The sequence below is a fragment of the Seriola dumerili genome, unplaced genomic scaffold (assembly GCF_002260705.1).
Source record: "Seriola dumerili isolate Sdu_G_001 unplaced genomic scaffold, Sdu_1.0 BDQW01000017.1, whole genome shotgun sequence".
NCBI lineage: Eukaryota > Metazoa > Chordata > Actinopteri > Carangiformes > Carangidae > Seriola > Seriola dumerili.
The window spans coordinates 8,751,479-8,773,946 of NW_019174272.1; the positions used below are offsets into that span (position 1 = coordinate 8,751,479).

The window sequence follows — 22,468 nt, forward strand, 5'->3', positions numbered from 1 at the left end:
TGCACTATTCATCTGTCATCGCAGTTTGTGCTCATTCAGTGTGTGTTTTCTTCAGTGACTTCCAGGTTCTATCATGTGTCCCCACGTTTAAGCTGTTTTTTTTTTTTGTTCAGGCACTATGTTAGACGGAAGCGGGTCCTCGCCCTCTGCATTTTGAAACCGTCGCGGACACCTAGCAACAGTAGCCGGGGAGAGAGGAGGAGGTGGGCATGGTTCTATTAAAACGAGAATATTTTAAACTAGCGGTTCACTACATTTAACTGTGGTACATGTTTATGGTTATGTGTATGGTAAGGTTACAAGAACTGTTCTTACCGTACGTATGAACCTAACGCATGCTATTGCTAACCGGCGGCTTGAGTGATTAGCTTCTTGCCTTGCTAAGCGGCTAATGACTGTTAGCATGCCTGTGAAGCTCAGCTCAGCTCCTAAAATGGATCGTGTAGCTAACGTCACTAGAATTTTCTTTGCATCCACCTTTTATGGACAGTGATCTGTAAAGGTAACTACTGTTTGCCTTAGTACTTGTATAAATATCTTGAGTATCGTCATGTCTTGCTTTTGGCTTGCCTGATGTATGCCTGACCAAGTTGGGCTGCATACATGGGATTGTGCCAACACGAATATTCTTGAGCATGTTTATACCAACATGACATTACATTTCCACTAATTCGTCGTTGCCATCTATTTTAAATAGTAATACGTGTTGTCAACCAGAAAGACCGAGGGTGCTAGGTTACCGTTTCCTTGGATTAGTCACGTCTGCAATGGGAGAGCGTGATGCTATATTCACACATTGGGGAAAGTGTGTACATGATAGAGACGTACTCAAAATACCGTTTTGAGCAGCATTAAGTGTTTTGATAGTGGACCAGTGACCAACTAATCATCTTGAGTTATGTTTTGTGATGATGTAAGTGCCGAAAATAAGTAGCCATGATATAAAAAATGGTGTAGTATAGAGGGAGTTAAGCAGTGGCGTTCTTAAGTGTAGTGCCACAAGTCGGCGTAAGGTATCGTTCAAATGATATAGTTTATCGTTGTGCAGTGCTTTAGAGAGAAACGTGGTAATTAACTTTGTTTGGCGCCTGTCAGTATCATGTCGCTCAGGTTTGAGTTTTCCCACAGGTCTGGAATGCAGCGTGCGCCCTCCCTTGCAACTGAGCATGCGCAGAACATGTTGTAAACAATGAGACTATTCCAGACCGTCTCCAGCTTTGTGTCTATCCAACAGTTTATCTGTGCAAAACTAACAGCGGTTTCCCTTATCTCTGCGCATATTAAATAAAAAATGTTCCTTGGTAAGTATAGGGACACATTTGTTACTAGATGTCATCACGTACACTTTGATTTTCATCGGTATCATCACCAACGAAGACGTATCAAATTTGTTACGTTGCAGCCCGAAAACCCACCTCGAATGACATACTTGGGCGTGACAGTGTGCGAATGAACCGACTAATATTGTTATAATTTATCTAATTTTCTATATATTTGTAATCGTTAACACTCCAGTCCAAATTACCTACTTTATTCTGTCTGTCAAGATTTTCATCTGAGCAGTTTCCCTTGTGCTAGCTATGCCAGGCACAGCCCCCGCCTGCTAAAGCTTACTTGTTAGTTAGCGTGCTAGCTAGCAGATGCTAGTCCCACATTAGTGCGGTTGGTTCCGAAAAGATATAATATGTTGGGTTAATATTATAGGACTATAGAACTTCAGTAGTACCTGCTTTATTATTGCATTACGTGTACTAATATTTGTAAAAGACCGTGTAGCTGTTGAGCAAACACATTAGCTACATGTAATGGAGTTGTGTAGTCTACATGGAAATACTTATAACTGAAGAGTACTTGTTGGTAAAATCACTGTGTATGCTATTTTTCAACGCGTGACTGCTTGTTGTGGTAATACAGTAATACAGAGGAAGGTCAAAACCTACTAAACTCACTCTGGATTTAATTTTGTTTCACCAAGTTTTTGGTTAATACACAGATATGAGCTTAATGACTGTTCAGACTGTTAAAAGGCAGACAATACAAATAAATGTGTTTCTGAATGGATGGTTATTATTTGGCAGTGCTGGCAATAGATCTGTAAATAAAAAAGCAAAATCGGGATGTCACAATATCTATTTAGCTCTAAAAAATCACATCTAAACAATCTCATCTTGTCTAAATGACACTTCCTATATTCTACTTTATTGGTATTCACAAATATCCGGGAGAAATATGACTGAATTTGAAATGTGCAACTGTGGTGCAGTGTTAATTGAGTCAACAAAATTTATGTCAGATTCTTGATATTTAGTTTAAAAAAGTATGGAATACTAAAGAGATTAGTGCTAATTATCATATTTCTTTTGGTTGTTCAGTTTATTAACAACAGCTGGTCACGATTGCTGACGTGTATTGTGTGATGTGCTGCAGGGAGCTGAAGCATGGAGGCGGTTCTGAGCAGGCTGAGGGGGCTAAGTGCCGATGAACTGCGCGAGGAGTTTGCCCGAGCGGACCTTAAGTGCGGTCCCATCACAGCTACCACCCGAGCCACCTTTGAGAGGAAATTAGCCCGTGTCCTGGCCGGGCCAGAGAACAGTGCCACTGAATCGGACAACAGCTCTTCAGCAGGAAATTTGGGCAGTGCAGCCTCTGTTGCTGATCATGCCAACCCTGTGCTGTGTGCCACCTCAGCTCCCACCAATGCTGCACCAAGTAGGAGCCCAACTGAGGCTGCCAGTGAAGAGTTGGACTTTGGCTATGGTCTGGGTCTCAACCCTCCAGAAGAAGAGGAGATCTCAGTAAAGACAACCTCAAACAGCTCTGCTGAAGGTAGTAACTTTCAGTCAAAAACAGAAACCCCTTCAAAGCCTGCACAAGTGTCCCCAACCTTTTTTTATGGAGTATGTCCACTGTGGGAGGATGTTTTGGCTAGAAATGGTAAGAGAGGCTGAGCTTGTTACTTTGTGTGGTGTTATACAGATGTGATTGTTCCATATAGAGAGTTAACAAAAGTTGCAGCAGTGTTCAGCATTACCTACCGTGTTGTCTTAAATTTTCGGGAACTGCAGTAAAAAGGCTCTGCAAGTATGGGAAAAAATACTTTCCAAACACAACTACATCTCTTATGTATTTGTGAGTCCATCATCATTTCATCCAGTCTGACTTTGACTTTGATAAGGGGATGGAAGTCTGATTAATATTTCCTACCACAGTATATTTACCATATAAAAATATATAGTTACAGATGATAGCTGCAACTTACTATTCATCTCAATATGGAACAATATGTAGACTATTTTCCTTGATTAATCATTTTTGTCTATGCCCATTATGACTTTACAAAGCCCAATGAGACTTTAACCCATATTATATATAGTTCACTATATGCAAAGAAAAGCATCAAATGCTCACATTTCAGAAGCTGGAACCATCAAATGTTTTGCATTTTTGCAACATAGTTGTTGACAAATTTTCCTGTTGATCTACTAATTGATTAATCACCTAATTGTGTCACTAAAAATCTAATTTAAATGAAAAAAAGATTTTACCACTTAAAAAATATAAATAATCAATAACAGTGAGGTTGGTAAGAAAGATATTTTCTTTCATGCACAACACCCAGAACCTTTATGTTGAATTTAGTGCTACATAACAATTATGTTGTAATGAGATTAAGACAAGAAAATTATTATTGGTGTTTTCTAAATGATTGGTTCCTCAACTTTCTTATTGTCTCTCTAGGTGAAAAATACATGCAACTCCTATGAGCAATATTTCTTTGACAGTTTGATTTTGGCCTTATACTGAACTGAGATCAGAGTCCCCATAAACAGATAATCCTGTTGGTTATTTGTTTATTCACGATATCTCATATGCTGTCTGGTTTCAGTATTTGTGGAGGACTACTTGCTGCTGTTGTAGTTTGATGTCCACATTTGTCTGTTAGGTGGATGAAATAATTTGTTGTTGTTTCTGTGTTGGTAAGCAGCAGGGCAGTCAGACTGCCTGACCTCTCTGGGCTATTGATCTAAATTAATCTTGAGCTACTATAAAAATCAATTCTGTTAATGTTAATATGTCTGTGCAAGCTTTTATTCTAACTGCACTTTGTAGATCCTCATTAGAATATGGGTTTACAGGCTGACTGAACAGAAAGGGAAATAATGCAAAAAAAAAAATCCTTCAACCACCTTAGAAAGTCACATTAAAAACGTGTAATGAATGAAACAAGAAAAACAGGTAGTCAATGTGTAGAAAAATTGACAATAGAATAAAATGGCTAATGGCTACTTTTTTTGTTTTGTCTTTTTTAGAGAGAGCACATGTATACACAGATAAGAAGGATGCCCTTCAGGCTGTAAAGATGATGAAGGGAGCCCGCTTCAAAGCTTTTCCCAACCGTGAGGATGCAGAGAAGTTCGCCAAGGGGATCTGCGACTATTTCCCCTCTCCCAACAAATCAACACCCTGTGTATCTCCTGTCAAACCAGGCCTGGTCATTAGTAAAGGTAAGCAGATAAGATGTATGAGACGTATTTGTAGAAATGGCCACCGCCAACCAATTTCTAATAAAATATATAACAGTGGACCTGTTTTATGTATTTTATTGGAAATCTTTTGAAAGATAAACCCTGTCACAGTTTGACCATGGAGCACACCAGCCTTGAACAATAATTGGAGTTTTCAACTGCTATGCTCATCCTTCACTCTCTTCTCCCTCTTCATGCTAGACAACATGGAGGTTGATACCATCAACCGGGAGCGGGCCAACAGTTTCAAGAGCCCACGCACCCAGGACCTGACCGCCAAACTGCGGAAAGCTGTGGAGAAGGGCGACGAGTTGGCCTTCAGCGAGCTGGTCCTGAGCAACCCACGCTATCTCATTGGCTCAGGGGATAATCCCACTATTGTGCAGGTGTGTGCTGTCAGTTTTCCTGAAGAATTAATGAATTTTGTAGTTAAATTAGGTGCAGCATTGTTTGAGCTTGTTGCAGTAGTAGCCTACTGTTCTGGGTATTCAAACTCTTTGCTGTTATTCTGACTTGAATATTGTCATTTGTTGATACATAAATGTATTTTCCACATCGGTGCCAACCTTTTCAGCTAATTCTTTTCTCAAGACTACAGTCGCTAATGTGACAGAAAACAGAACTATGACCTGGCATATGTGTGTATTCAATGAGTTCATTTAAAAATGAACCTTCTTTCGTCACTTAGTGCTAAGACTCCTCAACAATGTACAATTCAAACTCTACTTTTGGAGCTAAATAATTAAAAAAAAAAAAACTACACATTTAATTTGCAGAAGAGTGAAGAAGAACGATGCAGATAAGGTAGAAGACTGTATTGCTGGCTGATGATTCAAGACTATTAACAGAGGTTTTCATTAGTTTTCTTAGCCTGTCAATTTATAGTTTCAACTACATTTAACTGAAAATAAATTGCATTTTACATATTGAATCAGTTTTTAGAAGTTTAAATCTGCAGATTTTATGCTATATTATAAATACTAACCACTGTTTCTTAAGGTTGAGTCTTTAAAAAATAACATAATGATGAGTGATAAATCCCCAACTTCAGCAGGTGAAGTTAGGGTCAGATGCTGCTTTTTGACAGAATTAAACATCCTTTCCTGTTGACAGGAGATTAAAGAGGATTATGTCCTGATCCATATAGTTGTTCCACTGTTTTGTCTGGTTAGGAGGGCTGTCGGTACAATGTCATGCACGTGGCGGCCAAGGAGAACCAGGCGGGAATTGCCCAGCTGCTGTTGGACACTTTGGAGAACCCAGAGTTCATGCGCCTCATGTACCCAGATGACCAGGAAGTCATGCTGCAGAAACGTATCCGCTACATTGTAGATCTTTACCTCAACACCCCAGATAAGGCTGTAAGTTTTTTTCATACCAGCTAAACTAGATTAGATTAGATTCTTTCCAAAGGTAGTAAATGTGCTGTGTTCACATGGTATTTTGCTGTGTTTCAGGGGTTTGAAACGCCGCTCCACTTTGCCTGTAAGTTTGGGTGTCCGGATGTGGTCAATGTTCTGTGTTCGCATCCTGACATCGATAAGAACTGTAAGAACAAGGATGGCCTGAAGCCTTGTGATGTAAGAAGGTTTATTTAACTTTACACTTTTTTAAGATAACATGCACACCTATTTGACATAGCCTGGGCTGTCATTACTGGGGGTTAATACACAGAAAGTTTTCATGAATGTGTGCACATACATACAATAGCTGTCTTGAAGTTACTCAGCCTTGCACTGTACTGCTGAACTCTGAAGACCTGGCAGTAGTTGCTGAGGGAGATACAGTTATGCTCGCTCAGGTTTTGAAGCTGTGACCTTTCAGCTTGCTTTTCAAATCGTTTGGCAACAGTCACTCAGTGCAACATTGTAAGCTAAACTTAGATGAGCAAATTCTTTCCTCAATTGATTCAACAACAGCTGTATGTTTTTTTTTCTTTTCCACAGCTTATTTGTAGCAGAAAAAATAAAACCCAAGAAGTGAAGCAGAAGATAAGTGACTATTTGGAGGGTAAGGACACATGCATATTTCCTAAAACATGAACAGTTTTTGTCCCTATGATCTCTCTGTTTCCTGAAGGACACAGTCTAGTGCCATTTAGTGTACATGCACTTGGAGCGTCATTGTTAAATAAGAAAAAAACATGTTATATAGTTTGAATTCTGCTGTGTTTTTTATTTTAATCGTTATTATTTTTTAATCTGTTCAGTTTGTTATGGTGTTAACAATGTTGGCTGATAGGAGGATATAGGCAGAAAACATCATTAGCAGGTTGTGGTGCTTTGGGCTTGTGGCTGGCTGTGAATACTAGTGAATGAGCTACTGACAAGTTTGTATTACAAATCACTTCACAGCTGCAGTTGTGTGATGTTGTTCAGTCTTCAGAGAGTCAGTCTGGGGTGTGAAAAAAGGGTAAATCTGATAATTGCAGTGTAAGACTAGAACTGTACTAAATTTGATGTGTGAGCATGGCACTTGGCATCAAGCTCTGCTCGCAGTATCTCTCTCGCTGTCCTGGGCAGAGACTGACAGCACCATATGCAACAGATATTTCACAACACACAAAATTAGATTTTGTTGTGAAGTAGACTGCCAGCTTGAGCTTTGGTTCCCACTGGTGCAGCCATTGTTGTGTTAAGTGCTGTGAATAAAAGTCTTGTCCATCGAACAGGGTTTAAAATTGTAATTGTCTGTTTTCTCTCAGACCGCTGCTATATCCCTTTGTTGAGGGCAACCGACAACACCTCTCAGCCCATCATAGGTGCTCTGTGGTCACCTGAGTCCTCAGAAAGTCTCTCGCTGATCCAGAGGCACACAAGAAGCCCCATGGATCCATTGATGACCGTCACAGCCTTTGCTGGACCCCTGAGCCCATCTAAAGCAAGTTCTTTACCTGTCTCTTTATGTTTGTCAGCAAATCATGTCATGAAGTCGTGAAGTTTTGAGACCAAAACTAGTTTCATTTTCATCATTTGAAACATATCTTGCCTAGAAAATATATCCTTCTCTTGTAGGCAGATGACTTTCGTCGATCCTGGAAGACACCACCCAGAGACCGAGCCGACCTTTTCCACAACATCCTCAAGTCTGATCCTGACCGTGGGGCAGAGAGAGTGGGCAGGTTAGTCCCACATAGTAACCTCATTGCTTTTATGATATCTATGAGTTTATGTCTGTCGTCTGCCTCTCTGGTAGTGAGAGGTAAACGAAATAACATGAGAGGTTTCAAATATATGATGATACTGCTGAAGGGTGATGCTACTGGGTTCATTGCAGATTGCAGTGTAGATTTCAGAGAAGGGATACTTCCCCCTCTATTTGGGACATAAGCACCTTCCCCCCCAACAGAAACATGAAGGAGCAGATGACTTATTTAGGAAAAACCCCTGTAACATTACTCATAGACGCAACAATGCCACACACACACACACACACACAGTGTTGTGATCTTAGTCAGCAGCAGCACAGGTTCTCCTCCTCTCTTCTGGTGCCGTGTGTACGCTGGCAGGTTGATGAGCCAGAATTACTTACCTTATCTTATTGTTGCCTGCCTGTAAAAGCTTGCTAGCTAGCTAAGATAGCAGCAAACCAGCTAATCCAGCACAACAGTTGTCCAAAGACAGTCATACAAACTGCAGCATGTGATTTGTTGACAGTTTGGGACATTTGAATGTGAATTTTATCAATTGGAATGTATTTACTTATTATAAATTCAAACAAAAGTTTAAATAAAAGATGTTTTCATTATGAATGTGAGATATTTTCAACAAGATTTTTATGCTATTAGGGGGAAGTTCATGAGTTGAATCGACATCTATGAAATGCATTTTTTCAATTCAGTCTGTCTGACCACAAGCAGTGACAAAACAATAGTCACCTAATTGTAGTTATTTTGTTAATTCCTTCCTTCAGGGAAGGTGCAGTTGAAGTGTGTGAAGCAATTAACAGAAAGTCTCTTTCATTTGATTTTTGCATAGGTTTTGTTAAACTACTCTTGGATATAATGACCATATGAATAATTGTAGTTAGTGCTGGAAGCACCACTCACTCAGACAGACAGAGAGAGGGAGAGAGAGGGAGGCAGAGACAGACAAACACATAAGAGGTCATATATTATAGACAGCTTGACATTTTAAAAAGTGTTTTCCAGGTCAGGGGATACTGAAAATGGAAAAGGACATACATGTTCATATTGGATTAACTCAGGATAAAAAAGTAATTTTCAGTAGCAATTGCTTTTTAGAAACATGAAATGAATCCCCGTATTTTGGTGCAATCTGAGATTAGAAAATGTTTTTAGGCTATTAAGGAAAGTTTGTGAGTTAGGTCTACAGCAATGGAATAGGCTGCAGGTTGGACCTCTTTTAACATGCTCTTAATTGGCACTAAATTAATAAGAATTAAGAGGAATTATTTTCTTTTTGTAGCTATAATGTTTTAAGTAATTTTTGGGGTGTTTCTGATGTTCTTTCCACCCTCTGTAGGTACATTTTATAGATATTTTAATTATTTTAAAGCTAAATCTTTTTTTTTTTTTTTTTTTGTTTGTTTGAGAAGATAGTGTGCACGGGCAGGGAAAGAACCTTGAGTGAAGATCCAAAGGAGCCTTACCAGCCAAAACTGAGGGAGATGGAGCCATAAACTCTGTCCAACAGTCTTAAAATTTCATGAGAAGGGGTTTAAGGACTTTCTGTGGTTGCATTATGCTCCAGTGCTTAGAGGGGTTTGTGTTTCCATCGTGTGAACACCTTTAATGACAAAAATGCAGCCTTTAACTCAAAGGTAGGTCCTGCATTTGTTAGTGTAGGACTTCTAAAAGAAGGTGATAGAAAAGTTCAAAGCCCATGCATCTTCACATGCCCATGCCGCTCAGTCTTGGTAAGTCTCTATCAAGCGAAGTCCACAGAGACAAAGTTCTTGCGTGCATTGCAAAAGCAACAGGAGGACGACAGACACTGTCTGTAGGAAGTAGTTGATGCAGTTAAACTCTTGGCTAGGCAGAGGATAAGCCTTCAGCGGACACAAGAAAGAAGAGGGTAATCTCCAAATGTTAAAGCATCGAGAGAGAAACTCACTCCATTCTCTGTAATTGGCTTGAGAAGCACAGCCATGATTATCTCAGCCCACAAACTCCTTGGCAATACAGTTGAAAGAGACGTTGCAGCTTTTAACACTCAACAATTAGTGCGGTTCTCTCTAATAATTGATGGAGGTTGGATTAGATTAGAGCGTGATTTGGTCCCATGTAAAGAATTTGTTGGTGTCTATCAAGCAACATCAACAACTGGAGAAAACATTTGTGCCATTGATTTAGAGGACTCAAAAGGATGAATTTGCCAGTGTCGTTTGAGACGAAGGGCATAGGATGGGGCCGCATATATAGCAGGCACGAACTTGGGGGCACAGGCACTTATCAAGACAACAGCAACAGTAACTGGCTTTGTACGTACACTGTGGGGCACATTGTGTTAACTTGGCAACTGAAGCTGCCTGCTGGTCATCGCCTTGTCAGGGAAATTCAAGACAGTGTTTGAAAACAATGTAAAATCATCAAAAAGTGCACAATACAAAACTGTCAAGCCTTTGTGCCCAACAAGGACAGCAAGGCACAAGGTCATTGACTCAGTCACTGACCAGTATGCTTCTGTGCTGCACAGTCCAGAGGATATGGCCTTAGGTACAGCAGATACATCAAACAAGGCAAATGGGTTGCTGGGACAGGTTTAGTGTAGGAACAAAAGCTGGGTCTTCTCCTTGGGTCAGACGTAAGGGGAGAGCTGGATTGCATGAGGACATGAGAACACAAACAGCTGGGGGAATGAGAGCAGCAGTAGACTGTAAGAGCCACACTCCAAATAAAACAGGATGAGAGAGCATGCAAAAAGCTGTTTGCAATGGCAGAGGAAATTGTGACTTCCGTGGATATTAGGGGAATTCTGTTGTCTTGTTTCCGGAAACCACCAAAGCTCCTCTGTGTTGGAGCAGACATGCATGTCCCAGACACACCAGTTGCCTTTCGATCATTTTAAATGCCCCATGGCCTGGCTTTTTGAGGCTAACCATGTCCCCTCAGAATTCTGTAGAGGGCTGGGAAACAGAGGCAAAGTAAAATTTTGTTTTACAAAATCGGACTTACAAAATCGGTGTGATTTGCAATTTCACACAAACTGTTAGTGAGTATTGGTTTACTTTCAAAAGCAAGAAGAATGGAATCGTTTTGTTCAGTATGAGATCTGTAAGAGACCTTACAGGGAAATATTTGAAAGTAATGTTCAGACAAAACCTACGCCCATTATTGTGAAGAATGTACAGCACGGTGAGTGTGTCTTTGGGGATTATGAACAATTTGGGCCATGTGTAACACACCCTAGGTTCAAATCTGGTTCATCATTTGTTCCATGTCATCACCACTAAGTTTCTCATAATTATTTTCGGTCTTCACTGTATGTAACTGAACAGTAAATTTAATTTAATAAATAAAAAAAAGTAATTGAAAGCATCAAATTAGTACTGGAAATGACTCAAAAGCACATAAGTTTGTTTGGATGTGTGTCTGTAGTATTATTAACAGTATGTATGTATGCTACAGATATCAAATCAAATTTTTTTATAAGGCACATTTAAATATAGCAAACAGCTGGCCAAAGTGCTGTAAAACATCTGGAAAATGCAAACAACATAGAGAAACAGCATCCTTTGTTGTCTGGAGGTATGTGTTGCATTAGCAAATATTCTATATTAAATCTGATATCTGAAAGAATCTGATAAATGGTCCACTGCCAGTGTAACAGCAAGTTATTTGCACACATAAATTTCTATAATTGCAGAGTAATTAAATCTTATTTGTAATTTTTAGTCGGTCAGTGAAAGTTAGATTCATGCTCCAGCAACTATGAGAACACCACTATTTGTGACTAATAAATACAGAGATATGGCTTATTTGTATGAGTAATAATTGGGTCCTTTTATTTACAGAGACCTGGCTCATGAGATGGGCCACCCTTGGGCCGAGTATTGGGACTTCCTGGACAGTTTTGTGGATCTGTCATCGACTGAAGGGCTAAGAAAGCTGGAAGATTACCTGAACAAGAAGGATTTCAGCCCACGGGCTCATGAGGAGGCTGGGGAAAACGAGACCAGCAACAGGTTCAAAAGCCCGTCTCCAGGTATACTCACCTGCTCTGTGTCAGGGAAGCTGCAAGGTCTGAAAAAAGTATGAATTACTGAAATAAGAAATGGCACATTTCAGATCATCCTCCGTGACTGAATGTGTTAATTAGCATTGAACTGCATGTTCTAAACTATAGCCTCTTGTTAGGTATGAAACAGACAAAGCATTTTGCAAAGCAGCTAATCTGCTGCCATGAAGAATTGTAGCTAAAATTACACCGTTTCTGTTTTGGTGATTCATCATCCCTGGTTGCAGGCAAGCCCAAAAAGTTCTGCAACTCCATCTCTGTTGGTGCCTTCCTGGACGAGGGTGATGACATCAGCCTTGAGGAAATGAAGAACCGGCAGAACGCAGCACTCACCAGCATCACCTCCTCTGCTGCATCCAAGGATGGCCTGAAGGGAGCAGTGGGCGGCCACGAATTCCACATCCTGCCCATTGCACTGCACCACCGTGGGGCCGACCTGATCGAGACAGCAGCTGAGCAGGACCTGCTGTGCTGCTGCGATGACGGCCTCCTGTCACCAGGCGTCGTCTGCAAAAATGGGGTGTGTTCCTCCTCCAGAGATAGGACTCATAATGGAGATAAGGTGTCCCCTCGCACATCCCCGTCCTCCTCCTGCCTGCTGTCGCCCATCTCCAACCTCATGGTGGAGTTTGAGCGCATGTCACTGCAAGAACCGCTGGACAGCCCCACTAGCTGCAGGGAGAGGAGGAGCAGTGGAGGGAGTCGGCACAGGGACACCTACGGCTCCTCCTCCGCCACAGACCTGAGTTCTGGGCTGAACCGCCTGTCTCTCGGCCACAGCAGTCAGGATGGCGAGGCATTGGAAGGTCCAAGCTGGAGAACAGAGGGAGGGGAGACAGAGGAGAGGCGCAGCAGCGGCAGTTCACAGGAGTACTTTGATGCAGAGGAGAGCCTTGAGTTACTGGGCAGGACTAGGGGGTCAGTAACAGGGGGGCGCAACTTCTGTGCGAGGTCCAAGTCATGGGACCACGGGGGTAGAGACCTGAGCAGCTCAGGATCCTCAGGTTCTTCCTATAAGTCCTTAGATAACTCCCATGAGTTCCTACCCAGGACTCCACCGCACATAAGAAGAGGATTTTTCATCGATGGGTGAGTCACTGTTTTTTCTGCATGATGGGAGAGTAGATACAGGTGGAAGTTACACCCCCACCAGTTTTAGGAATTGCCTGTTATAATGTAACTTTAGACTGATATTGGAACTTTGTAGCTAACCCTGTCTGTTTTTCTGGGTCATTATGGTCTCTTATTCTAGTCTATGCATGTACTCTGAAATACCAGCTAACTCTTAACTATCATTGATTATCAAGTAGCCAGTTACAAAAGGTGTCATGATCCCCTTAACTTAAAAGTTGTGATGACAATGAGTCAATGTCTGCATGTGTGATAAGTTTTCCATGTTTTCACAGAGATTCACCAAGCAAGTTGGACAGAGAGGTCTTGTCAGCAATAGACGGCATAGACGTCGATTCCCAGAAGTATCCCAGCATTCATAAGTGGAAGAGCACAATGAAGTCATACTCTGCATCAGACATGCAGAGGTTAGTATATTACGAGCTAAATACTGTAATAAAGTAGATGAGTTTTCACATATTTTCACAAAAAAAGAGTAAGGTTGATAATTACAGCAGAAATTACACAAAAAAGTCTAGTGCAATTAGAATGTTTTGCAGTTACATTCATGCAACAGGTTAGTAGTAAAGTGAAATGCCAGTGAACGAAGAAGTGTTTTTTTTTCCAGAGAATAAGTAAAAGACAACAATTGTGAATGGGTTAGTGCTCTTGATTGAGGTCATTTTGTGCTGCGAGACTGTAAATCTGTACGACTTTACCTTTCAGTATTAATAGCAAAGCAACAATATTGTAAATGTAACCACTGACTGGTGTTGATGTGTGTCTTCTAGCTGGCCCAGCCCTGCGGTGGTAAAACCACGACTCAGGATGCAGCATCAGACTCCTGGCTCCCCGGTCAGCGGCCTGATCTCTCCCACCGGCCGCTTCAGTCCTGCCCGGCACGCTGCCTCACCAGACTTCAGCCCCAGCCGTTACAGCCCTGCCAATGCTAGCTACATCCAGCGCATTCGCCTCAAGCACTTGAACGAGCCGCCAGTCTAAATGCCCCTCCCCCTGCCTCTTACCACTGCGGCCATACCCTCTCCAAACCCTAACCCTAACTCCGCCCTTCCCTCCCCACCACAAACCCAGCTGCACCAAGGTGGCTACACCAGAGCTCAGAAACCACATACCTAACAGAAATATGCACAATTGTCTGGAAGATTTGTATTAATGATGTATGGTACTACTCCTATGTAATACAGGAATTCTCATCACGTTGGGTTGTGATGTACACTCAAGACTTTAAAAAAAAAAAGAAAAAAAAAGAAACCTTGGTAATTTATGTACTGTATGGGTGTGGACCATGTTGAATTGACGGTAATGTTAATTGTGGCAAGTGTGAAGCACCTGTAGTCAACTTTTTTGAATATCGTGAATTCAAGCCGCACTCCCCAAAGTTAGTTGGTCACTAAAACCTTAGTGTGGAATCCTCAACAGGATTCTGTCACTGAAGATGTTCTTAAAAAAAAAGTAAAATGTCAATATTTTAAAAATTATTTTTTGTATGTTGGTCAGTAGCACAAAATTTAAATGTTTTTATTAATGGTGTTAAAACCGACTGCCATTTCCTATGTTTTTCCTCAGTTCAGGAATTGCCTTAATTTTCTGAAGTGATGGACTAGTCCTCTGTCAGTTTTCATCGGTCACAGATGATTATGGCAAACATGGGAAAAACTGATAAGACTGAGATCTTCCATGTTTTTATTTTGTTCTTCAATAAATGCATACATTTTCTATCTTTTCTCGGTGGTTCCTGGACATGTCTTGACTTTTCCTTTCAGCCACTAACGGCGGCCTTAGACTGTGCAATTTTTATTTTCATGTTTTCTCTGAAATATCTTTCAATCACAAACATCTCGCACAGTGTGAGTATGAGTGACAAAACACACCCATCAGTAAAACATATTTTCAAATTTGTCTTGTCTGGGCTAAACCTTCAAATTGCTCAGTCTGAGACCACCTTAAAGCTGTATTAAGAGATTTTTAACCACTACAGGGCAGAAAGACAGAAAACTAACTCAACAGCAACAAAACCCTGATATGTTTCATAGCTTACTAAGGCCTATTGTGGCCATCTTGTTAACAAAGAACTGCCTTAAGCTTACAGAGAACACACCTGATTAGCTGAGAGCTGCATAGAGCTGGATTTTGATTCCCAGTGGGGTCAGCAGTCCTCGCAAACCTTTTCACATCACAAACAAATTTGATTCAGCGTTTATTTCAAAATTAGAGCTTAAGCCCATAGTTATTTGTCATGAATCTCAAATTGGCTAATGGTAAACTCATGTACACATGGCAGGATCCTGTAGTTCTCCACTTGTTAAGTCTAATGGAACGTGAGTGTAAAAACCTGCTGTATCCAAATTATTTGTAACTTAGGGATAAATTTGCTGCTGTAAGAGGGCTCATCAGCTACGTCTAGGACAAAAAAGCCAATCATTTTAAATATTCAGATTGCCACTCTACTTAGGTTGGGAGAAACAAGTGTTCTGAATGTAAATTTTTTTTTGTGAACTAAACCTTTATCTGAGAGCACAAACTACTTCACTGAGAAGATTGTATTGTCATCCTCGTGCTCTCAGGTGACAACAGATCTAATTCTGGTTGCTGAATGTTTATGAATGTGGGACTTTGCAAAAATGCACCTAAACAACTTAAAACATGCTTCTTGTGCTTTTAGCATTCTGTGCTTTATTAAAAATTAATGGTGAATTCTCTTTCTGTATGTCTAGACCTCATTTGCTTTCAACTAATCAATAAAACATCACTCCTACTTTACTGCCAATGTGTCCTTGTGCTTTTCTTCAGTTATTTCTGTGGCATTAATATCAGCCAGAAAGGAAATGTGACAAACTGCGGCATTCATGATTTTATTAACTTCAGCTGCACTGTACAACACATAATCCGCACGTCAGCATACTGTAAAGACATGTACAGCTAACAGCATGACTTGCATTTACAACAGCTATACAAATACAATTTCTTTTGGTTTAAAAGTCAGTCACTTGTGTAAAAATCCTCAGTTACATTCAGGAGGAGTTGCTATGCAGCTGTTAATCACTTCAGCGGGCGTTCAATGGCACGGAAGTAATCACAACACCACCACCACCACCAGAGTCTCTCATTACATGATGGTAGTTCAGTTACAAAATAATAACATCAAAAGTAATTTTCAAGACACTTAAGGAGAAAACTGAGCTTTGACCCTGCAGCCGACTGAGTCCCATGAACTCGCTGTCTTAATTAGGTCCGTGTTAGTTTGTCTGGGGGCATGAATCCTGCGTCTCCCAGAGTTCTGAGGGCCACCCTGCCACTAGGTCGGATGGTAAGCCACGTGATGCTGCCGTTGTTCAACCCCATACGTAACCAGCCCTCTGGAGGAAACTGCAGGGCCCTGAGAGAACAGAAGACGGATACGAGTAGCTGAGAATGAGCATCTGCGTACTGAAGCTACTATAAAATGACAAGGCATTTATTTCATTATTTGTGTGTGATATTGTCCAATAAGTGATCATTTGGAAGATATTAATCTCTCATAATTAATTAGATGAATTTACTAAATATCCCTTTTAACCAGAAGCACAGGGCAAGCAGTCACCAAGAAAAGCACAAGGCAGCTACAGTATTTAAATCAAACAGGAATTTTCCTTAAAGGGTTTCATCAAGAGCACAGTGACACAACTGAAGCACAAATTCAAAACTTAAAATCGTATGAGACATAACTACAGCATAGTTTAAACACAATGGTTAGCAAAGCAAGAGGCCACACTCTGGCCTCGGCCGAGCCGCGATCACCATGCCCGCCGGCGACACAAACCTGCAGACAAAATAACGGATGACATTGGCATGACACACGATGATCTCATAGCTGTCCTCCTTCTGCTTGGGGTCAGCCCGGTGGATGTAGCGGCGGAAGGCTGCCTCAATGCGAGCTCCATCTTCATGGTACTGCTGGAGGACGGTAGAGAGGTTGAAAGCCACCTTTGTCACATGAAAGGGGTTCGGTCTGAACCCCTCAGTCAGTACAGAGTCAATACATGATGCTGCTGTACAGTGTAGGGAATGTATGAAGAGTGTCATTCCAAAATAAGGCCAACCATATGGAAAACATCCCTTCCTATAAAGGCTAAATCACTACTGAGTCACTTAGGGCAGAAAACTGCTGCTGTGCGCTCTCTGTAGAATATTATTAATAATCTATTATGTCCAACATTTAGAGTAAGGAATTACTGAATAATATGTTTACAAGGGTTGTTTATAGAGGCATAGTCTAATTATGTCCGTGTCTTATGTTCTAAGCTCTTTTAGATAGACGTCTTCCAAGATAAAAACACATATTGTTACTGTTAAATTTTTCAAATTTTATTTTTCAAAGCTGTGAAGAATAACAGTTTCCCTGCATGATTATTTTTTTCAGTTGAGGGAATCGATCCCTTAACTAATAAAATAACATGTCAACTAAATGCTCCTTGCCAGTGACAATCTAACAATGGCAACAATGATAAAAAGATTGATCCACAGCTGCCAGACTCCCTTTAACGTTGGCATTTTGGAAATTAACTCTTCCCGTGGTCCATTCCTGTGGCATTGCACTGATGTATTGGCTGATTTTTGCAGCTGCAAGTGTAAAAAAAGCACTTGCACAGACATGCGGGTGGCACAAAGTTACCTATACAAGGATATGCGAATGCAGAAAATCTGGCCTACAGCCCACCCTAGAGGTAGAGTGGGTGTAGCTTCTCTCACCACAGCATCAGGCTTCCAGTGAGTGACAGGTGGAACCGGCTCGATGGGCGCGCCCTCTCTCAGCAAATCACAGCTCACCAGATCCACTCCTGGACCCGTATGACATTTGGAGGAGGGGAAAAAATGTTAATATACATTTGTGACGTTCAGCATTTCTGCGCCAGCTGTAACTGGTACTGATGCTAAAAAGAAAAGAGGGAGAACAAAGATCAGCAGGATACGAATAACAAATGTTTTTCAACAAAGTCATGTATTCCAGGCAATTTCAATAGCAGAATGTGTCAAATGGAAGTATGCGAGTGTATATGTATGGAATTGTATGGTTTGTAACCTTGACAATGTAACAGCAGTAAATCTGATGTTTCAAAGCCTTACAAATTAACAAATTTACTTTACACAGTTTTCCCAACTTGGAGAAGTAAGAAGGCTGGGTGTCTGACAGTGCAGTACTGATAGGCAGCGTGGTCTATTCACTACCTGGAAGGTGTTTGCTGATGATATGTGCAGTCTCTGTGGCCCTGGCCATGCTGGAGTGAATCAGGACATCGTACTTCAGTCCCAGTGCTGCCAACCTCTGGCCTGTCAACTCTGCCTGCTCACGACCTGGAAGCGGAGACAACAGTCATTATAACAAATGACTGTCAGATCTGTCATCAAAAAAGTTGGGTGGGACAACAACCAAGAGAAGGGATACTCTCTCCACACAGAGACAGAACAGCCTGCAACAGGGCCAAACATATATCTGAAGTTCTTTGACTAAAATTACTCCCCAGACCGTTGTGTGGCATACCTTCCGAGTGACATAAAGGGTTATAACTGAAGGACCAGTGTGTTAGTGGCTTCTAGAGGTGAGGTTGCAGACTGCAACCAACTGAATATACCTCACTTCACCTCACCGCACCTCACCTCACCTCACCTCACATCACCTCACATCACCTCACCCCCCACTCCCTCAGGTAATGTAAAAACACAAAAGGTTCTGTCTAGAGCCTGTGTTTTGTTTGTCCATTCTGGGCTACTGTAAAAATACTCATTCAACCTTTATTTTACTTTAGACATACACTGACTTAGAGACCTCACTTACAATATTGTCAAATAAGACCATAGTCACCAAGAAACACAATGAAAAACAATTGAAAGTATAAATAACAAAAGGCCAAATTAGTAAAATAGTAGTCATAGTAAAACCTTAAGAAAAAGTAAAGCAATCAAGGTAAAAATGAAGCAAGAAACATGGCAGTGCAACACCGGAGGCTCTGTGGAAGAGGATCTCTTGCACGGAAATACAAATTCAGCATACGTAGAACGAATCACATTGCCATCTCTTGCATATTAATTGGGTTGAGTTGACATGTTCTCACACTGGAACATGGCCATAGTTGACATGTAGACACGAAGACCTCATTCTAAGCTAAGGAAGCACAGCAGTTTTTAGTTTCTGTTTCATCATACAAATCATGAAAACTGTCAATAGATCCCTCCAAATCCTTCACACTGGTCCTTTGACTAGCCATTAAATAACTCGACCTAATGGAGTGAGGATCCTCTCCTTGTCGCTGTTCCCACTCAGGTTGTACTGAGAGTGTCTGATGAGGAGAATGTTGCGTGTAGCTTTGGGTTTTCCATTGTCCTGCTCGGAGCTGGGATCCTCAGTTGCACTCTCTTTCTTCTTCCCGTTGGACAGTACAGATGGGTCCCTCCTGCACAGAGTTAAGACGACGTGATCTTGAGATTAGAAGTGGCTTTGTCTGGCATGGTTAACTTGAGGCATGAAAATCTGGGTTAACACCTCTATGATTTAAGATGATGATCACTATGAAACTTTCAAGAATTTACATACATCTAAGTGTGGAGAATCTCTACCCCAAACTCCATTTTAAAAATGAACCATTTATAGCTGACTGTCTAGCCAGCAACAGTGTAATTCGAGGAATAAGGATCGTGACTTCTGACAAATCCTCTTGGTCCATCCTTAGATTCGGCATGCAAAAATGCCTATTCAATTTAGCAAAACGTGAACTTTAGTCCAATATCTTCTTTCACCAAAACCAACCTAAACTTCACCGTGGTGCACAGCAGGCTGTTAAACTCGTGGATATTTAACAGAGATTTTGAATAACATACAAAAGAGAAAGGTGGAAAACGGAGGGAATATATCGGTGATAGTTATGTTCAAATAATGAGTCAAGAGACAACGCGTGTAGAGGCACATACTTGTCCCAGTTGAAGTCCCAGGCGTGTCCTGTCGGGGCTGGTGTGTGTTTGGCAGGTGTCCACGCCGGCTGCGCAGCTCGAAGAACGGTGAATTTCGGCCACCGACTGGCCGCCTCTCCGCGCTGCTCTCCGAAGTATCCGCGGGAGTCGGCAGCGGCAGCGGCGAACACCAGTACAGCAGAGCCTCCGGCGAACCCACAAATAAGTTTTAAAGTTTTCCTGTACGACATCCTGTGAACCGCCGAGGAAGCAAACTATTGCTAGCTAATTAGCTCAGCTTAACGAGTCCACCGTTAACGAGGTGTATCGCTGTCTCGCCGCACAAATGTATAGTATTGATTTGCTAAATGACGTTTGGCTGTTAATTCCAACTCCAGCAAGACAAAACAAAACACGCTTTATGTGGCATCTAATGCGCGGCGACCTTTGGCCAGAAATTGAAACTACAGTCGGCACAACAGATAGCAAGCTAATCTATTCAGCTTCCTACAAACAGTACGGTGGCCAGCCGGGGCCAAAACAATTGGGTTTCGCTTTTCACATAAATCCCAAATTGTGCCACACGAGGGCGCTCTAATCCCTAAATCTATAGCAATAACTATAGCGTATAATGAGTAATTCATATTTTTCCGCTCTCTGTTGAAGAGGCACTATAAACACAATTCAACATGTAACATTCAGTGGGGCCACATGTTTCTGCATCTGAAATACTGCTCTTCAGTTTAAATCCCCACAAATCAACACATGATGCATATGTAATTTCAACTTTACGTTGTCCCTGCTGCTTTCCACAGACCATTTTAGTGACATGAGACAATGAGAGGAATAAGTAGTCATTTCAACAACTGTTTTTTTTTTTATATAAATGCATACTTACTGGTATACAATGACCATACCGAAATTGATAGTTAAAGTAGATACTGTAATGTGTGATGCCATCTGTGTGAGCTTGTAAATAACGGAGTTTGGTGTCATTCCCTCAGTCAAGGAACACTTTATCTGGAGCTACCTGCAGTGCAGCTTTAAGGGTTAGAAAATATGAAAACATCGACTTATCCTAAACTTTGAGACACATTATGTTATTAAATTCATCAAGTAAGCATGGAGATTGTTTCAATCGTTGAATATGTGTGGGAAGGCAGTTATATTCGCGAAGTCTCCCGGGGAAAAAAACGATTGCAGGGTGACTCATATGCTTCCCGCTGAAATGCAAAATAATCGACATCATACAGCTCCGACAATTTTCTTGAGAAGACACTTGCAAGGTTTGCAGAGAGGCTCCACCTTTTTTCAAGCGGTTCAGTGACCTCACTAGTAGGCTGGATTGTAAGGGTGGGATTTCCAGGCTTTCACAGAGCTCTATGTATTCCTGCCTCTCTATCTTAGGATCTATGCGGCTTCAACGATAGCAAAGACGGACTGGTTGTACCTTTCATAGCCAAACAACGGCCACTATACTGGACACTGGATCATTTTTCTACATGCGTCTCCAATCGGAATAAATAATTGAGGAATGTGGAAATTACAGAATGCCCAACAGCGCTGGAAAGAGATTTAAACCCACCAAATACATCCCAGTGTCCACTGCTGCCACACTCCTTGTGGGTTCGACCACTTTATTTTTCGTTTTCACGTAAGTTTGTGTCGCTTCTTTTTCTTATTCTGTGCATGCCTGTGTTTTTATAGACCGTGTGCCTTGAGATTACACAGACAAGAGTGGATTGCAGCTCGAAGTTTGCATGGGTGGATTCAGCCACTTAGGTGGAATAAGTGGTTTTATACGAGTGTATCTATCCCAACGGGGAATCTCGCAGCGGTTCTGAAATGGGATTGCAAAGAGCAGCCTTAGATGCTGCCTTCCTGTGCAGCCTGAGACGGCCCATTCAGCCGTAGTACCTGCAAGGCAAACTTCCAATAAGCCATGCAAGTTAAAAAAAAAATTTAAAAAAAGCAATGGTCGTGCACGAGACCACATCTTAGGCCGCAGATACTCACTTTCCATTGAATAAATGCCGCAGGCAGTTGTTGATACAATTAAAATGGTTGGTCCAGCAGGCGGCTGTGTTTAGGCGGTTGCGTTTGATTCATGCACATTCAGTTGGGATAGTTACAGTGTCACACCACTTATCAAGAAGCATTATAATTATTATAGGTAAGGGGTTCCCAAAGTGGAGTCCTGCAGGGGTCTCCACCTAGGTTTCAGTGCATCTACTACCACGCCCCACCTTGGCTCTAGACCCTTATTTAGGGTTTCCCTCTGGAGAAAATGTGATCAGATGAGGTCTACAGGCAACCCCTGACTAAGGCCAACAGGTCCTTACTGTCTCAAAAGCAGATTTTAATTCAGTTCAAGGGTTCTGACAATCTGGGGACACTGGGCTATCCACACCAGCTGCAATCAGGATGATTGCATAGTCACAGATCCTATCAGCCAGCATCACAATCATGCCAAGGACCCCCAAGTAGTAAGGCTTTCATCCCATGCCCCTCCATCTGATAAATGAGGAAGTTAATGCTATGACTTAAATGCAAAGCTGACGTTGTAGCAATGGGAGGTGACAGCAGAGAGACTGATATCTCTGGTGTGAATCATCATTCCCACATACATTCTCCTTTAGTGCTTACCTCCAAGGTGAATAGATTATCAATGAAATCAACTCATGTTCAATC

General features: G+C 41.5%; 3 protein-coding genes across 8 annotated transcripts in view; 2 read left to right on the forward strand and 1 right to left on the reverse strand.

The window, feature by feature from the left end:
- Positions 1 to 165: 165 nt before the first annotated feature.
- Positions 166 to 14,574, forward strand: ankle2 (ankyrin repeat and LEM domain containing 2). Of its 3 annotated transcripts, none has more exons than XM_022753231.1 (13): positions 166 to 203; positions 2,428 to 2,934; positions 4,311 to 4,505; positions 4,728 to 4,912; positions 5,699 to 5,887; positions 5,984 to 6,106; positions 6,473 to 6,536; positions 7,231 to 7,406; positions 7,541 to 7,647; positions 11,502 to 11,692; positions 11,953 to 12,814; positions 13,132 to 13,263; positions 13,627 to 14,574. In XM_022753231.1, the coding sequence occupies exons 2-13, from the start codon at positions 2,439 to 2,441 to the stop codon at positions 13,835 to 13,837; spliced, it is 2,931 nt and encodes a 976-aa protein (XP_022608952.1). In that variant the 5' UTR covers positions 166 to 203; positions 2,428 to 2,438; the 3' UTR covers positions 13,838 to 14,574. The 3 variants fall into 3 exon arrangements, with proteins under 3 accessions (XP_022608952.1, XP_022608963.1, XP_022608970.1); XM_022753242.1 differs by lacking the exon at positions 166 to 203 and adding an exon at positions 431 to 502; XM_022753249.1 differs by lacking the exon at positions 166 to 203 and adding an exon at positions 1,216 to 1,301.
- Positions 14,575 to 15,692: 1,118 nt separating this feature from the next.
- Positions 15,693 to 20,291, reverse strand: pgam5 (PGAM family member 5, mitochondrial serine/threonine protein phosphatase). Of its 4 annotated transcripts, none has more exons than XM_022753288.1 (6): positions 19,799 to 20,291; positions 19,112 to 19,284; positions 18,062 to 18,187; positions 17,585 to 17,673; positions 16,656 to 16,786; positions 15,693 to 16,232 (listed from the first exon to the last, which is right to left on the reverse strand). In XM_022753288.1, the coding sequence occupies exons 1-6, from the start codon at positions 20,026 to 20,028 to the stop codon at positions 16,082 to 16,084; spliced, it is 900 nt and encodes a 299-aa protein (XP_022609009.1). In that variant the 5' UTR covers positions 20,029 to 20,291; the 3' UTR covers positions 15,693 to 16,081. The 4 variants fall into 4 exon arrangements, with proteins under 4 accessions (XP_022609009.1, XP_022608999.1, XP_022608989.1 ...); XM_022753278.1 differs by having other exon boundaries at positions 16,656 to 16,789; XM_022753268.1 differs by having other exon boundaries at positions 17,585 to 17,679.
- Positions 20,292 to 21,121: 830 nt separating this feature from the next.
- The window catches only part of zdhhc8 (zinc finger DHHC-type containing 8), a 69,278-nt gene continuing 67,931 nt past the window's right edge, over positions 21,122 to 22,468 (forward strand). The window contains exon 1 of the mRNA XM_022754496.1: positions 21,122 to 21,431. Within this exon, the coding sequence (XP_022610217.1) occupies positions 21,328 to 21,431 (104 nt within the window). The 5' untranslated portion in view covers positions 21,122 to 21,327. The remainder of the gene's footprint in view (positions 21,432 to 22,468) is intronic.